This window comes from Nipponia nippon, unplaced genomic scaffold (assembly GCF_047370975.1).
Source record: "Nipponia nippon isolate SJK-2023a ecotype South Korea unplaced genomic scaffold, ASM4737097v1 scaffold_7, whole genome shotgun sequence".
NCBI lineage: Eukaryota > Metazoa > Chordata > Aves > Pelecaniformes > Threskiornithidae > Nipponia > Nipponia nippon.
In genome coordinates this window covers 11,414,862-11,432,993 of record NW_028262391.1, presented here as the reverse complement: position 1 = coordinate 11,432,993, position 18,132 = coordinate 11,414,862, and the positions used below count along the sequence as shown (strand labels likewise).

Genomic DNA, 18,132 nt, shown 5'->3' with positions numbered 1-18,132 from the left:
TGTACATTGCCTTCTTATCAAACATGGTTGTTATTTTCTGCCAGTATGCAGTACATTTTTACTGTCACACTGTCGTACATTCTCATTCTCTTTTTTTTTTTAATCTTTAAGTATGTTTAAGGACCTCGTTGCTTATTTTAATGTTGTTGGCCATCTGCACTTCATTATTTCCTCTCTGAGGTTAGTAGCTTGCTCCCCCCGCTCCCCCCCCAAAAAAAATCTTGCAGTTATATTTGAATCTTTAAATGCAATGAGACTTGCAATCAAAGGCCCTAGAGTGGGAAAAGTCCCAAACCATCCCAGGTCATCACAGTCTTCAAAGCAACTCCCAAAATTCATTTGACTTAAAGCCATATACTTTAACAAGATTATCCTGTTAGATGTAAGGTCACGTTCAAACAACAAACAGCACTAAAATTAGTAATTCCTCCTGCAGCTTGTTGGCCCCTTTCACATTTTCACTTCCTTTTTTTAGACTAACCAAGACAAGGAACAAGAGGGCAATATAAAAACACATGAGCTATTATATCTTTCTTATTAGTGGAGCTCTCTTATTCTTGGAGATGAGCTCTCTAGCGAGATCACCTCCTGGGGAGCCTTAAAACTTGCTTAAATTAGGAAGCAACATTTGGTCTCATAGGACTGCTTGGGATTAGCCTAGGAGAGCAATCCTCCTGCCCGTTAGATGAAGAGAGTAGAAAAGCTATTTATCTTACTCCACTGCCTTGCTTGATCCAGAAACTCAGCCACCAGTTGCTAAAAGCTGTACTGCCCACGTTCAGCACAAACAGTGCCATGATGATGAGGAATGCAAAGGGGCCTCCAGCTGCCTGAATGTAGATACCATAAACAGACCAGGGGACAGAGCCTTTGCCTTTCTCTTCCAACTGGACCAACTGGCCTGTGAAACATAAGAGGAGGAAGCAGTGAGGAAAAGAAAGCTGTTCCATGAAACTTCTGTAAGTTTGTGAACACACACGAAACTGCAGTCATTTTCAAACTGTACAGAGTACTTTCAGAAACACAGACATTACTTAATACGTAGAACTCAATGGTTCAAACAGTTTTTCACAAAGTCACATTTCCTCTGCAGAATCATTCATGTCATGGTATGTCTGAAAAAGTGTAATCAGCACAGACTTAAATACTAGGCTGGTATCAGCCGCACTATTGCTTTTTAAACCCTGCTGAAATTCAAAGTTAACATTAAACAGAGAGAACCACAAAACAGAGATCAGATCTTCCAATTCTTCATACATAAATGCCACGTCCTGCCTAGGACTCTGCGAGTACCAAGCTATACACATTCCTCTCTTAGGACAGGAGGGAGAGGTGGTGTGGGAGACAGGGTACTACAAGCGCCTTTGTGCCGATGACATCTGACCAGCAGCAGCCTGATTCAACTTAAAACCATTGTGCAGACACCCATATTTAATGAATTAATGAATGTTCTTTGCCCACTGCCTGTGTCCTATCAACCATGCTGAGTGACCAGGACTTGAGACAGCTTTCAAAACCTGAGAGGTACATTCATAATACACTTTGAAAGCAAATGTTTCGAGCTTATTGGTGTATAAAATAATTACAGCCAGAAATCTGATTACATAGTTACCCTCTTCCTTCTTTACAACTTTCTCCTTCTTCACAGACCCTGTTTTGGTACTTTTATCCTGGGGTCTTTTCAGTGAACTGTTTGTGTTCTTCTTTATATTAATCTGCAGGAAAACAATGACACTAAACATACCGGAGTAATTTGCTTTGACATTTTCATATCTGAATCCAAACTTTTTATAAGCTGCCTCCTAAGGACAAAGGCATTCAATAGCTTAGCATTCATATCAAGGAGGATATAACTTTGCTATTATTATGGATGACTGCCAACTCTGGTGGATTAAATTCTCCTCCTCTATTAATCTGAACCACTACCAATCTGTACTGGTAGCGTGCAAGGTTAATTTCCAGAATCAGTGACACTATGTGCCTACATGGTAGAGGAATGAGACCCCTACTACTGAGAGAAAGGTACAATCCCCCTGTCCCTTGTAAAAATAACTCACAATTTTATTAAGAGGCTTTTTTTCCCCAAACACCCTAGTACTTCACTCAGGAAAGCTCTCATGAAATGTCTCTAAGGACAAAGTCAGGCTAACTTGGTCTTCCAGAAATTACATGTCCAAACACTAAAGTGCCCACACAATTACTGTTCTAAACCCAGCCATCTTCCCACAAATGGAAGTTACTACTTGTTCAGAAACAGCGTACATTAATTGAAACCCCCTACAGAGCACCTTCAGGGTCCTCTTCCCACACCTCACGTGAGAAGAGACATCTCACACATGTCAAACCACAGAGAATCTAACTTTACCATCCATTTCGTCTTATCCCATTGGGAATGCAAATTAATGCTCCTTCCATGAGCTAGTGTTTACAGAGAAACATTGAAGGTCAGCCAAGCATGTAGACTGGAGAATCTCATGTTAATTGTCATTACATTAATCTTAAAATGGCAGAACTATAATCTTCATGCCTCAGAAAGGATATGCAGAGCAATGCATTATATTCTTCTGCTTCTTTCACTAACATCTCCCAGGAGAAAATTTCACCAAGCACCTTCTATATCTGTATATTTATCACAATGCTAGATTTTCAGAAACTTTTTTTTTTACATGTCTCCAACTTGTGAATAAGGAGCCTCTCATCTCTTAAAAAATAAACTACTAATGTGCTTTTTAATCTCTTCTTACTAAGAGAAAATGCACACAACACTTAGAAAAGTAAATCATCAGCAAATAAAAAGCAGCAAAGTTACTTGCTCCAAAGAATAACTTCAGGAAACAAACAGGAGAAAGGTGGGAAAAATTAAATTGTTGAAAATTTAACTGCATGTCCAACTGAATGGTTCTTGTTATTTTCTAGATTTACAATTTTTCCCCCGACTAAAATACTAGAGCACAAATCCAAGTTTGCATTGTTTCATAATCCAAGCCATTGTTTCGTAACAGAAGCAGTGTCAAGCAACATTTTTTTTCTCAAGACCCCCCAAAACAAAGCATTTTCAGTTACATTTCCAAAAAAACGTCACATCTAACTTTTGTCAAGTTGCGTCACTTTCCCTTTGCCTCAGTCACACTCTATGTGAAAAAGAAGTAACAAACCAGTAATAATTTTTTCAGACACTGGTTGGTTCAGGTCTGTACTAATTTGGAGGTAAATTAAGAAGTGAGGTGTACAATAAAAGAAACAACAAGCTTCCTGCTCTGAGCATGACCAGAGGAGACAATACATTACTTTCATGTTCGACTCATGAGCTCATTGGCAGAGCTCTCTCTACTACACATTCCCTGAAGACGAACTGTGACTGCAAATACGAAGTGCTAACAAAGCACAGATTATTCTACAGGAAATCTATTGGTCAGATCAACACACGAGCATGTGAAGCCATTTTCCAGCCTTCCAACTATGTCATTTAGCTCATCTCATCAGAAAAGTCATCATTCAGAGCACTTGAAAACAAACAAACAAGTACCTCAATATGTGGTGTTTCTCCCAGCTGTAGGTTATTAAAAATAGTTGCATAGTCCCCATTTAAGTTCATCAGTTCCTCATGACTTCCTCGCTCAGTAATGCAGCCTTCTTTCATGAAGATCACTTCATCACAGTCAACAAGATACTGGAGAAAATGGCAGTAAGAACAAGTCTTTATCATTATGTCCAATAATCAGACACACTCCCACACAATTCTTTTCAGTAATTTATAGACACTTGCACACAACACACCTCTTCCGAGGTAACAGAGATCTGATTTTTAAAGGTCCTGCGTTGCCTAGAGCACCATGATTACTCTCCCTGTACACAAATAAAAAGTTTTTACGTGCTATCAAAAACAATCTGTTATGGAAGACACAATTCAGGATACTTAAACACTGCAAATACTAAGTATTAATATTTCTATGCACAGAAGATAGCAAAAAAAAAAAATCTCAGAATACATCCATTCTGATTTACTGACACCAAATCTAGTTTTTCTGATGTGATGAGCTAGCTTTACAGCAAGTTAGCAAAAGTGTTTTTGAACAAAGTATTTATTTCTCTGGTAAATTTTCTTTAGCTAAGTGTTACCAGTCCAGACCAGACACCAAGCAGCACTGGTGTCTTGTCAAATAAAGAATTAGATTGTGCTTCGTGCATATTCGCAAACCTAGTTTGTAAACGTAAACCATGCATCCTATAGACTGACAGGGCTGTGCTGTAACAGGTCAGGGCACAGAAATTTCCCGTATGAAGGCAACTGACTAAACAGGATTTCAAGAAAGTCCAAGAAAGAAAGTATGAGAGATGTAGTACCTGAAGCTGATGAGTGATGAAAAGAACTGTCTTTGACTTCAGGTGCTTCCTTATTGCACTGTTAAAAATGTGATTTCCAACATGAGCATCTAAGGCACTAAGGGGATCATCAAGGATGTAAATGCTCCTGTCACTGTACAGGGCTCGAGCCAGACTGATTCTCTGACGCTGTCCTCCACTCAGGTTAGCCCCTCGTTCACCAATCTGCACAGACACGCACCCATTATTTTATTTCTACAGCACCATGCAACACAGACATTCAGAGCTCAAGAGGTGATCTGAATGAAGCAGACCATAATATTTTTATTTATATATGTACACACATACCCCCCATAATATTATATATTGTTTTAATACATATATATATATATTCTAGTTTAGGTGTCCACTTCTTTGTGAAATGTGTTATACATTCAAACACCAGGTTAATATGCTTGAAACGTGGCAGTACTTTTTTGCTTATTTTACTTTTTTTGTATTAACATAGCCATGCTTTTTTCTTAGCTATTTTAAATCGAGTTCAAAAAGGTCCTGTTAAGGCAGCTAAATTTACAACAAAATAAAAAACTCCCAAATTGTCAACATCTGAGTCAAAAACATGACACAACTCTCAATGGCCCAGGGCCTGCATTGATAAGCTCAGCTCAAGAAGGTGCATTCAACAGCTTGGCTTATATGCATACCAGACTGATGTTCCCCTCACTTCGGTCTAGTCTACCGAACCAAAACTCTACTTTTCTCCATCTACTAATTAGTTTACTATAAGCAAAATTTATACCTCTGTCAGGTCCCCATTTGGAAGGATGGCTAGGTCAGGCCTTAGACAGCAACCATTCAACACCGTATTGTATCTAAAGAACAATTAGATAGGTAGTAAGAACACTCTTGTTTTTTCCCCCTCAAGTATCTAGCTAGTCCAGCATTATCTCACTTTCTACGCTAATAACGGACATTCCAGCAGTCTAAAACAAATGACCTGCGTTGGATTCCCAGGAGGAAACTGAGGATAATAATTAACCACCTACTTCTGAAGTACAGTGAAGGTAAGGAGGCAATTTCTCTCCAGGGATAGCTAGCACAGGCCACAGGGAAGGCCCCCACTGGGGGAGGGCCATGGAAGGTGCCAGTACATTGCAAACAGCAGTTGTGTTTAAAGAGGGCAAGGCCAGGACAGCAAGAGCAAATGCCAATTCAGTGCTGCTCCACAGCAGCTGCTAAAAACAGAGATCAGACAGTACTCCAGCGTGAGGTACAGCCCTCACTGCAACAAATGAGCAATGACAGGCGCACTGACAGCCATCAGCCACAGTGACCACATGCAAGAGAGGCAAGCTCTTAAATGAGACTTAAAGGAGTCTTAAAGACAGACTCTAAAAGGATACATAGGCTTTAACTGCAGTGTACTCTGCATTAGATTTTCCCCACACTTGGCCCAAGAATTACTAAGCTTTCCTGAAAACCAGCAAACAGTTCTGACAAACCTTTCTTCATCATATTCCTTGCCAAAAAGAATGTTGTCCCGAAGCGTAGCATTGAGAATCCAGGCCTGCTGGGCCACATATGCAAATGTTCCACTTACTGCAATGCTACCCTCCAACAGGGTCATCTGAAATTAAGGATAAACTGTGAAATTATGCTATTCCATGTTTAGAATAGACTTTCTTCTACAGCGTACAAATAAATGAAATAGGAGAGAGAAGAGCAGAAGTAGTAAAAACAGAATGTCTCACCTGTCCTAAAATTGCTGAGATAAGTGAAGTTTTTCCGCTCCCCACACTGCCACAAATTCCAACAAGTTTTCCCTAGACAGAAAAAAAATAAATTCTGGTACTCGTTGCTTATATTTTCCATCCCTTTCAGAATTTGGACTACCTTTAGTACCTCCGAGGGGACAGCTGGGCATTAATGACAGCTGAAAAGGGACATAACAGACAAAAAAGCAAGACAGTATTTTAACTCGCAAATAATAAAGGCTGAATACTATCCCACAGTGGACTGAAACTGAATCAACTCTACAGGTAAAAATGAATGTATTTTAAGATCAGCTTCCCTTTGACTGGGCCTGATACAGGCCCAGAGAATGCTGCACTCCGCCAAAAGCACCAAGGCCTGCCTGAAGAGGACACACCAAGATGCTTCTGAGAGTGGTAAGGAAAGGTATAAAGAGGGAAAGACTGAAAGAAAAGCAGAATTTAGGATATATGGGTCCCGTAAAACTCCTTGCCTATGAGATGCAGTTTGCTAAGGAACACATACCAAGAAAAGGCTAGCTAGAATCCAGTCACTTTGAAGCATTTCTCTGCAATAAAATGAGCGGGTTGATATCCACATTAAACAATGAATTCGTCAAAACTATTTTTGTTCCTTTTGTACAAAAAGGTAAAGTGGACAAAAACGGTATATAGCCATTTGTGGAACACATTGCTGGCCTCCTCTCATTTACAAACTTCTGACAGAAAACTAGCCTTTACATTTTCAAGTAACTGTGTACTCCTTTTTCAAGGCTATTTTTAAACTATATGCATCCTTCTTGAAAGTTTAAAATATAGGGGAGCTTATAGCTTAAAATAGTTTAAACTATCCCTCTATTCATATGACTACCAGAGACAATTTAACCGTAAATATCTTGATAAATGCATGGATCCCATTACTACAACATCCAACTGCCAGACTGCAAAATTTTTGTATTTGTAGAAGATGTCATGTACTAAGTTCAATGCTTTTTCTTTGACATTTTACATGCTTTTACCCATCCTGGAATGAGGACCCCAACTGCTTCTAAATTCTTGAAAATCTCTGTGTCCTGCTACTGTACAAAAATTTTGCAGTCTGGCAGTTGGATTCATTCTTCAATGAAAAGCACTGTTATGCTCCATTAGAACACCAAATCACCTAAAACATTCACCCAGAATATAGCTGAAACCCTGTAAAATTATCAAATGGCTGCAGGAATACACCATCCACCCATACCCCACTGATAGCCCTGCTGCCCTGCTGATTCTTCAAGTTTAGTGGCTCATATACTGTACCGAGAGCTAAAAACAGCAAAACCACCAGTTAGATGTGAAAGCTGTACAACCTGCAGTTGTTTCCTAGGCTGTTTGCAAAGATCTAGTTTGCTAAAATGGCACAGCTGTTTACATCGAGATCAGACACTGCATCCTGGATACTGCAGTTGCCATGGATATTACAGGAGTGCACAAAAGCAATATGCTCCATTTCATGCAAAAATACACAGCGTTCTATTCCAAGGGACGGCTAAAACTGAGGCCTTTTGAAAGCTCAGATTTCCTCCTTTCTTCTCTTACCTTTTCTATCTCCAAGTCAATGTTGTAGAGAGTCCTCTGAAGCCGAAGGTTAACCAGGTGGATGATTTTGTTCTCCTCTTCAGGGCTAGGATGGTCATCATTGTCCACTAGAAGATGGCCCTTCTGCTCTGCCAGCACAGCTTGCTGTCCCTCATTCTGCAGCTTCATCTTCTCTTTCTTGCCCTTGGTGGCTTTCTTGTCTTTTTTCACTTTGGGGGTCAACTTTGGTGAGCTCTGGACGCTGGCGTGGGAGAAGTCCCAAGCCAAGGTAGCATTTTTCACCTCTATCGCGGTGTGAGGATTGGCTGGTTTTTTCTTTATCATATGAACCTCTTCCATTAGAAATAAACTCTGATAGGAGTTGTGAGAGAGGTGTAAAGATGAGACACCTGATCAAGACTGGGAGACAAGCCTACGGCACACTCACGCAGCAAAAAACATCAGGCTATATAGTAGGAGGAAGCTGAAGAGCAAAAGGTAGCTCATTAGTGTAAACTAACTCCAGGCCTGCTAAGTGGCCGGGGCGTTCCTGAATGTGGTGGAAGCGCTTAGATACACCAAGACTTTTACAGAACTGCAATGCTCCGGATGCAATACGATAGGGGCTTATTCTTTCAACACAGTTTGCAACTGCAGCTCTGTAATTTCCAGATTAAAAACACATGAACAGAATACATGGGTTGGAGAGGAGAGGTCACTTTGAGAGAAAGTGACTGATTTGTCCTGCACACCAACTCGTTGTGGAAGGAGATGGAATGACTTGTAATTTCAGCCCTTACCCTTCAACTTTTCTAATGAGAAAAAGTCATCTCACACAAATTTAGCTGACATATCTTGGGCTGCTTAACAATAAGTAGTAAGTCATGAAGTCCATTGTATCATGTTTTCCACCACATCCATCAGTATTTACAATCAACACAGATTAGGAAGAGATTTTCCACAGAGTTTAATTACAAGATAAAATGTTTTCCACTTACATAATTTATGTTTTGAACTAAGAAGCCTTTTGCAATTAAAGACTTCTCAATTCTCAGCCTTATTTACTCTTGCAATTGCTATGCCCAAATCATACATTCATAAGAAAGCTCATACTGAGCCAAAAAGTCAGTTATATTTTTACTGTGATGCTAGAGTATCCCCACCTTGTGTTACACTCCCTACACAGATTACACTGTTTACAGTAAAACTGGAGACATTACAATTTCCCCTCTCCTTCTCTTCCCCCCAAAGCTCCCTTCAGTGCATCTCAATTTAAGAAAGCCTGGTTTAGGATGACACAGAAGATGAAACAAAAATGCTCAAAAGCAATGGTATTGCAAAACCATTTGGCAGATCCCATTCCTCTCACACCCAGATTTGTTTCATGAATGCATTACACAGAGTCCATGGATCTGTCAATGGTTATGGAATCCTATTTGGAAATTTCTGCAATGTGCAATGCACTATTGTCTTCAAGACAGAACACAAAATAAAGGCCTGTCCTCTGAGTTCATACTAAAGTAAACACAGTGTATTCACTTCACGGAGATTGAAGGATGAGATAGGATTGTTTGTTATACAGGTTTTAATTTTCTGCCATAGATTCTGTTTCATCAGATCACAACTGTATTTTATTCATATAGTGGAGTTTCAGTCACTTAATCTGGTCTGGAAATATAAAACCTCAGTTTTTCATGACTACAAATAAAACTCTACTGGTTTGTGCAAAGCTGCCTACATAATACATGACATTTCCACAAAGAGTTTCATTAGCAAAACATGAAATTTCATTGCAGACATGTTGCACTGTCTTGTCATGCAGGTGGTCTTAAAAGGGAGTTTAGGAATTATTATACTGTGAGCCATCTAGTCCTGTATTCTATCTTTTACAGTGGCCGACATCAAAATCCTAAAATCATTAAATAAGAATATTGTGCTTCCCACATTGGTATTATCTTAAACTTCTAATATTCCTTCACTAGATTTGTATCTCTTTTGCAGAATCTAATAATCTGGAGTGCTAAGTGTAAAGAAAAAGAACTCCTCAGCCATTAAAACAACATTATCTTCCAAGTGTTTCCTTAGCATCTATTATACCCATACGACACTCCACACTTACAGTTAAAACTGCAAGGCTAAATGACTGCTTACCTTAAATCTGTCAACAGAAACAGATGCCTCAGATAGAGACTTCACTGAGAAAGGTGTTACTTTTAGAGCAAAAGTCATTGAATTAAAGACAGTGACCACTGTGAATGCCTAAAAATGAGACAAGAAAGAGAATCACATTTGGATGCAATATATTAACAGCTCCAGCTTTCTAAAAACTGAAATGTCACAGCAGCAATTCAAAGCCATAGAAAAGGCCCACAGTCCAAGAATAATCACTTAAATATTCGCCATATTCTCGAACAGCAGAAAACAGCAGATCTACCCAGCTTTCTCCAGTGCTTTGTAACAGACCAAGACAGACATCTTCAGTATTTGTAGGTCTACCGAAAGCAGCAGCTAGCAAATTCTGCATTAGCCTATTATTTGTGAAGACCCAAGTTCAAATCCTGCTGCAAGACATTTGTGCTCTTTGCATCCAAGCACGCTGTAAAACGAGAACATCCAGCAATCCCAGTGCCCTATCTGAATAGCAAACAGGAGCACTCGTTTACATTCAGCTCAAAACCTGTTCTGGGGAAGGTCAGGACTGAAACAGCACCGAGAGCTTTTTGTGCAAAATATAAGACTACGTCTGCTGCTGTCACACCCATCAGATGTTCACTTCTATGAGCAAGGATACAGCCTGGCCACACAGGCACAGCCACAAAGCAAAGAATATGATGACGAGAAATTGCTTAGCAGAAAAGCTACTGTCGCAATATTGTAAAGAATATTTTCAACACTGCAGTAAGTTACCTGAGCTGCTGTAAGATCGTAGCCAAGGACCATATGGACAGAAAAGGTCACCACGCTGGCAATGACTACAACTATGGGAGCCACACCCACAGTGATGCTCTGGAAGTAGCCCGCACGCTCTAAGATTTTACGTTCTTCCTCACGAATTTCTAGAAATATAAATAGGAGCACCACATTTGAAGTATGATTCGGGGCAGAGGGTACATACACAACAGACACTACCATAGCACTATAACCACTGAGTAACAGAGGCCTAACTCTACGCTTTAGCATTTATCACATCATATACCTTCTTATAAAGACTGCAGTTACAGAGGAACAAACTATAACGGTCTGTAAGTCTCCATAAGAATAGAGGTCTTTTTACTTTATTTAAAAATGGAGCAGCCAGCACATTTATTAAATGATAAAAAATGGAACAAAATTTAAACATTTAAGATTAGTGCCAAGCCACAAATGTCATTATGCTAGAAGGGGAAACTTTAGAAGCAGGTCTGTTTGTCCAGCCCATCATGCATAACAAAGAGGAAGCCTGAAGGATGAAAGCGTTATTACACTGCACGTACATCATCATCTACGGTACCAAGCTAGGAGGGTGCACCAGGGTACTAAGCAACGGGGCATCTGCACAAAAAGAAACATTTACAGATTGTGTGAACTCACTTTGAACATTCTGAGAAAATGGTTTGACCCAGGCATACATTTTAATGAACTTAATGTAATTAAGAACTTCATTCATCTTTTGCACACGCTCATCTGTTGTTGACACACATTTTCTTCTGAAATAAGCTGTGAGGCGTGATACAAACATCTGAAACAAAAGGCAACACCATGCGACATTAATGGCAACTGGGAAGGAGCAAGTACATTCAACTCCTAATTACCAGAGAAAGACAATTTTGAATCTGAAAAAGGGATTCGGGCATGGGGCAAGGCAACTGTTGTTCTAACATAAAAGTCAGGCTGAAAACACTATTCATATCCTCCCACCCCATCTGCACTGAGCACTAGACTCACGATAGTAAGTTTCAACAAAAATAAAATTTGTGAAAATAAAAGGTGTTCTCTTTTACCAGTGTTGAATAGTACCAGATTTGTTAAAGTTTCTGAAGCACAAAGACTCCAAGCACATTAACCTAAAGACACACCAAGTTGACCTTCATGGCAAACGAACAGTAGAACCCATTTTAGCCAACCTTTTAACCTGGTCCCACAAGGCAAAAGAGCAAGCTGGACTTTGCACAGCCAGGTCAATTTCTACCATATGCCAGTGCTATGAAGGTGGTAAAACAGTTCTAACATTTTTACTAAACCAATCTAAAAATAAATAGTTGTTCACGTGTTTCTAAGTATCTGCTACTCTTACATTCATCCCATTCCTGGGATTCAAAAAATTCAAAACCAACACACTGCTTTAGGAAGCTTTCAGCTCCTTGCCCTTCTTCATACTCCTGCAATCTGTTTTGGAGTCCCCATCAATAGAGAAGGGCTGCTGAAAAGAACTGGAAAAGATGATCAAACTCCACTCCTCATTCGCCGCTTTAAAACGTAATTCCCATTATTTTAATCCTTACTGTTGGCCAGATAAATTGGATGAAAACGGACCTCAGAGTATTCAGCCTCCATGCTTTTAAAATTTTGTATTATGAATACAGTAACAAATCTTCAGCAGCCTTACAGGGCATTTTAGAGGCAAGAAGATTTTGGCTTGAACCAGCCTATTTCACAGCTCAGCAGAAGTAGAGGCAGGAGTAACTAATCAAGAACACCCTCTCCCAGATGCAGTGCTTTTCAGCATCTTTTGTTGAAATCAAGAGCAATGTGCTCATGCAACACTGAGCTCCTGTACGCAAGCTGGAGGCCTCGTTTCTTTCCAACCTCAACCGCAAGCACCTGAGCGTTCTGCAGTTTAATTTAGCTATGCATATTTAGCTCAGTCAAATGTATCAGCTTTCCTATTTCCATTTTCTAATTTTCTTTACCATTTAAGCTTCCTGTTTCCAAATTTCGGCTTCATACACCATCTTTAGAAACACCTTCAACAACATGCAGTGCCATAAATGGGCTAAATCTAGCACATTTAAATACCTTCTATTCAGAACTATACATATGTCTGACCTAATAAAAATGAAGCAAGTCTCAACTCTTTCCAACTCACCATTGCTGGGTAGAAAAGGATGAAGACAGCAGAGCCCAAGAAGCCTGTTGGACCCAGAATAATCACATTATAAACCATTCCTAAGATGGCCACAATAGGGCCCCCAGCCAACAAACTGCCAACTGCTGCAGCTTCAAACATCCTTTGACCATCATTGGAACATACATTTATGAGCTGAAAAATACACATAACAGATTATTTAGATTTAAGGCCCAGCTCATTCTCAAACGAATATATTGCATATCCCTTTTCACGCTGCAATTTCCAAAACGACGCTGCAGCTTACCTCTCCAAGAGACTTCTCCTTGATGTTCTTCAGCTTAAGAATTTTCTTAAACGCCATTGTCAAGATAGCTCCACGCAGTCTAACCCCCGTGCGGTAATTCAAAGCCCAGGTTAGCGCAAGGGACCAAGATCGCACTATTTCCGTCATAAAGATGCCAAAAACTAAAAACAAGCTGTACTGCAGGTTGGATTCACTCTGTTGGGTATACTCCAAAAGATGTTTCACAACGAACGCCTACAGGAAGAAATGCAAGCTTGCATGAACACCCCATCATCCCAGAAGACCATGCAACAATTTTATGTTAAGTTAGAAATAAGTAGGCTACTTTGCTTTTAAAAGAGCCGTTTGAAATAGAAAGCATCTTCTTTCTAGAAGTAAAAGGTGTCAATACAAGAAGTACTGTAACACAAAGCCCTGCTGAGAGCCAAGCACTGAGTCAAATTTAGTAAGTAAAGAGAGTTTAATTTGGAACCATATTCCTCGCAGCACGCTTCTAATCCTCCGTGTCTTCTAACTTAACATAAATCTGTCAGTTAGCTGAAAGCAATGCATTATCATATAGAAGAGTTTAAAAATATAGTCACTACTTATACATCTGCGCACATTAAGAAACATTCCTTTACATGACATTAAGACCTTTTTTATTTTATCTTTGGTTTGCTTCAAACGTGCTTATTTGATAAAAAGGAACAATGTACCTACAGTTGTAGAGGGGAAGAGTGAGAAGGACATTTGCAAAACATTCCTGGAAATAAACATCAGCAGTTTAATAGTAAAGAAAAAAACAAGCAGAAAGCACAAGGTACGCAATACCACAAATCATTGGGGACAGGGGAGAAAAAAAAAAGACAAAAAATTAACCATTCAATCCCTCCCCATACCCTCTCCCCCCAAAAATATAAACACTTTACCTCAGGAATCACATTTCAAACATCACCTGCAGAAAGAGGACAGCCCCCAGAACCATCGATTCCCACCTCCAGCTCTTTGTGGTCCAACGGCACAATATAACACCATACAACTCACAATCACCAGCAATATTAAATACTATTGACTGCGAAACAATAGGCTTTTATTTGAAATAAAGTGCCATCTTAAATGGTAACATCTCAAAAACACTGTACAACAGGTAGAGCATTGTATAAACATACAATCTGCACATACAGGATAATTATAAAGAGCTAATATCTAACAGTCAGTCTTAGCCTCTAACATAAACTAGATTTGAAACTACACACAAAATTATAAAGACACAAAACCAGAACAGTATTTGTTCATGAAGTCCAAAAGAAGTCAAACTTGCAGGTGCCAACAGAGGAGGCTTCTGAGGCTGCACAAATTCTGAAATCTGGTTTAAAAAGTATCCTACAGTAAGGCTTCATAGACAGCAAAAGATTTCCTAGAGAGCTTTTCAACAAGTGATGCTTTAAGATACTGGTGCTTTTGATATGCTAGTACAGAGCAGAGAATTACCTTTGCCCACAATAAAAAGCAACAAAAAAAATCTGAGACCAAAGAAAATATTTGAGAAGGCTTTCACATCATAGTCCATTGAAGTCCTCTTGGCTACACCAGGTTTTGCAAATAAGAGTTCTGCATAGTTTGAAGAGAGAGGAAAAAAACCAAAACCCCACTACTTCAGCAAAGGTATTGATAGCTATAGCTCAGCACCAAATAACAGAAAAAAAAATGGAGATCAAATTCATCTGTTCTGAGGAAAATAATTCTGCACGTCAGAACCAAGGAAACATGCTGTAAATAATTTTGCTCTTTCTTTTTCACAGGTGTGAATTAAAGCCAGATGTCCATCAGGTTCTAGAGCGGCCACTGAGAAAATTTACATACCGATCCCTGAACAAATGTGAGGAGCTCACATTCACAGACCTATTGCATTCCAACTTTCTCCTTATTTCGATTTAGTTTTACATCGACTGTTTGGACCACAACTGCATACAGTTGGTTTGCAGTTACTAAGGAGATTACTGACTTCTTTTTCCAGTATTCAATCCAACATATGCAACCGAGTCACTGAGCAATTGGGGTGAAAATCCCCCTTTTTCCTCATGAGCTGTGAGCATGGTCGCAGACTGCAAACATTTTCTCGCACACCACAGCATTGCTGAAAGTCTCCAAGAGAGGATGTATAAAGATAGCAGATGTTTCCTGGGGTCTCATTCCTCCCAAAACTTTTTAGTGCAATTTTTCAGCACTATTTTATAGATTCAGCATCTCCCGTGATGAAATAGAGACCAGCTTACATTATACCCCCATTTTTTTTTTTTTTTCCGGAAGAAAGAAAAGAGGAAACAGCAGATTAAAGAATTTTGAAAAGGGAGGGGAAAAAAAGTCACACAGAATTAACAGTTACATCTGAACACATACTGTTTGAATTCAAACTAGTTTAATGACAAGAATCCAGCACAAAGTTATTTACAAAACAAGAAAGTTACAGTACAAAAACTAAAACTCAAGCTAATGGGGAAAAACGAACTCCTGTGACTATTACCGTAGTAGTTGGTACTAGCTGCTCGGCTGTCTTAAGCATTCCCATTGAATAAACATTACCTTACCTTTGCTCTTGTCGTTGGCTCTGCCCAGCAGGACTGTCTCATTCTGACGCAGAAAACAGCCATCCTGAAAATTCTAAAGAACAGCTTCTGTCACTGGTCCCACTGCAGTGCCGGCGTCCCTGCTGCAGCCAGCGTGCGACAGCACAGGGCAGGCTGCAACTGGAGCCAACTGGGAAACCAGGAAACTTACCTCCAATAGCTTACCACTCCCCCCTCCAATAACTGACCAAACTGTCAAGCTGTACTCCGCTAAGATAGCAAGTTTCCCCATCTCCCAAAGAGGAAGAATAGCTCTGAACAGTTGCAAACAAGTACATTGTTCAGACCTGGAGTTAAACTGATTATGTTTAGTAATCAAAAAACTTCTTTGCTCCTTAATCTAAACTTGAAAGTTTTGGTAGCTGATCAAATGGCAGCAAATATTCACTGGAGATAAATAGTATCTCACCTGTACCAGTACATTCTGACGGTTATTACAAGGCAGTCTGACACATGCAGCTGTCTCACCAGGTTACGGGTTTGGATACTGTGCCAGATGCAGAATTTATCAAAATAAAAAAAAAAAAAAAAAAGGAAGACCCTTGAAGGATCTACCTGATATAAAAAATAAACCTCACAGCTCCTTTCTAGTTATAACCATCACAATGCTCATTAGCAAAGCCGCAGCTGTTGGCTGGTGTTTCAAGGTCATAGACATTCAATTAAAATTTTTGAAGTTTAATACAGTGTTTAACTCCATTTTTATAATTTTCACCAATACATGAGGTCATGTCAAGTGCTTTTCCTGATCTCCCTTTTCACCTTCAGGTGACTGAAAGGGTGTAACAATACCAGAAAGCACTGATACTTCTCAGGAGACAGCATAGGCATAGCTATGAGGCATGCCATTTTTAAAAACAGGGAGGAGGGATGGTAAAGACTTATTTTTCATGCCAAATGATGGAACCAAAAGGGAATTGTTCCTTATTCAGAGAAATTAATAAGATTGCCTGTACATGGGCAAATGTCTATAGACAATTTTAAATTACCCAAGTTGAGCGTCAGTTGCAGCGGTAGCCCCCAGCCAAGTCAAGTTGGTTTGTTTTTCTCCTTCCCCTCCCGCTCTCTCTCATTCAGCAGTTCGGCTGAGACAAATTGAGAAAACTACACTACAGAAATTAGGGGCAACCCTGCTGCAAGCTCTTTGCTAAAGATAAAAGCAGCTACTAAAGCCCTGTAGTGAAACAATGACAGAAGCTCTTCTTGGGGAAAGCTAGTGCTGTTAAAACCTTAATCATGATTTATTGTTAATTACCAAAGTATGTTGGTATATTTTATAATACAAGCTACTATAAATTATTACCAAGAAAACAATACCACAGAAACATTTATTGTTATTCATATTACATGAAACAAGGCAAACTTTAAAAAGGCTTAAAAAGCAGAACATCATTTTGATAAGACATTTAAAAGCAGGAAAACATTTTAAAAAGACATTTCACCTAACAGTGCACCCAAGTGTACTTACCCAAGAAATGAACCTTCAGCTTACCAGCACACTGAAACGTGTACTACTAGCAGTAATACTGCTCCTACTCCTCAAGGGAAATGTGTAGAGAATAAATTTAGTCAAAATTTCAACTGTAAATCTGCACAGCACGTGCAACAAACAGGTGACAAAAAATGGTGTGAATGTCAAGTCCCATATGTTGTTATCTTCATTACGACCCATAGCAACAAACAGCAGCAGTTCCTAGAGGCAATAACATACTCTAACACTTCTATGTGAAACCTGTCTGACCATTCTCTGTAGGATCAGCAAAGACTATACCCACAGACTCCTTGAGACCTGCTCACATTAGTTTTTAAGTCGTGCTCTAATAAAATTGTTTCGTTCCACTTCTTGAAGACTGTGCTATTAATGCCAATAATCTAAGATTAGTGTTTTATCAGACTGAATTTTATTCCAAGATAAATTTACAGAATTGCAAAAAGAAAAAGAAAACAATTAAAAGACCTGCACATAAGACTTTTATGCAAAAAGACCACATACCAGTTAAGGAAGAACTTTAAACTATACTCAAAACCAAAGAGAAAAAACAAGTGTGCATTTCCTCCACGATACCTAAACTCCCCCTCCCTTCTCCAAGAACTTGCCTCGGTATTCAGCAACTGATCCACCAGCTGTAGGAAACCTATCTTGGATTCTTGAATCACTCTGGAATTTTGCCCCAAAATTTCTAGCTAGTCAAAACATTTAAGTGATTCTGCAATGAAACCTTAAGATTTTACAGTTGGCCATGAGATGGAGCCCTCTGGGGTTGTTAAAAAAAAGGATGGTTATTACTTACTGGTCCACTAAAACCCGCGAGCTGCGTGATCATCAGACACACTATGGAAATGATGAGCCTGGTGCGGCAGAAAATCCACACAACCCTCCGGAGAGAAGCATCATCGGGCCCACTTTCTTTCAGTTCTTCCTGCCACAATCTCTCCAGCCTAATAAAAACAGAAGCCTTGTGTTAAAAATTTTTCACTGTAAGAGAAGGTACACTCTCATAGGTACTACTTTGTGAAAATTACAAGCACTTCCTAGCTCAG

At 39.5% G+C, this 18,132-nt stretch overlaps 1 protein-coding gene across 7 annotated transcripts in view; it reads right to left on the bottom strand.

Moving 5' to 3' along the window:
• Nucleotides 1-18,132, bottom strand: part of ABCC5 (ATP binding cassette subfamily C member 5) — a 53,634-nt gene that overhangs the window by 16,466 nt on the left and 19,036 nt on the right. For 5 of the 7 annotated variants that reach the window (XR_015700465.1, XR_015700466.1, XM_087739397.1 and 2 more), the window contains exons 5-18: nt 17,883-18,030; nt 12,983-13,216; nt 12,697-12,870; nt 11,202-11,349; nt 10,539-10,687; nt 9,783-9,890; nt 7,653-8,003; nt 6,075-6,146; nt 5,826-5,950; nt 5,123-5,195; nt 4,345-4,548; nt 3,527-3,670; nt 1,613-1,715; nt 717-901 (exon numbers count right to left, since the gene is read on the bottom strand). Coding sequence is in view for 5 of the 7 variants with exons in the window: in XM_087739397.1 (XP_087595523.1) it covers nt 717-901; nt 1,613-1,715; nt 3,527-3,670; nt 4,345-4,548; nt 5,123-5,195; nt 5,826-5,950; nt 6,075-6,146; nt 7,653-8,003; nt 9,783-9,890; nt 10,539-10,687; nt 11,202-11,349; nt 12,697-12,870; nt 12,983-13,216; nt 17,883-18,030 (2,218 nt within the window). In the remaining 2 variants the exon portion in view is untranslated. Of the gene's footprint in view, nt 1-716; nt 902-1,612; nt 1,716-3,526; nt 3,671-4,344; nt 4,549-5,122; nt 5,196-5,825; nt 5,951-6,074; nt 6,147-7,652; nt 8,004-9,782; nt 9,891-10,538; nt 10,688-11,201; nt 11,350-12,696; nt 12,871-12,982; nt 13,217-13,680; nt 13,728-17,882; nt 18,031-18,132 lie in introns of those variants that run through there. The other 2 variants (XM_087739400.1, XM_087739401.1) reach the window with 2 other exon arrangements.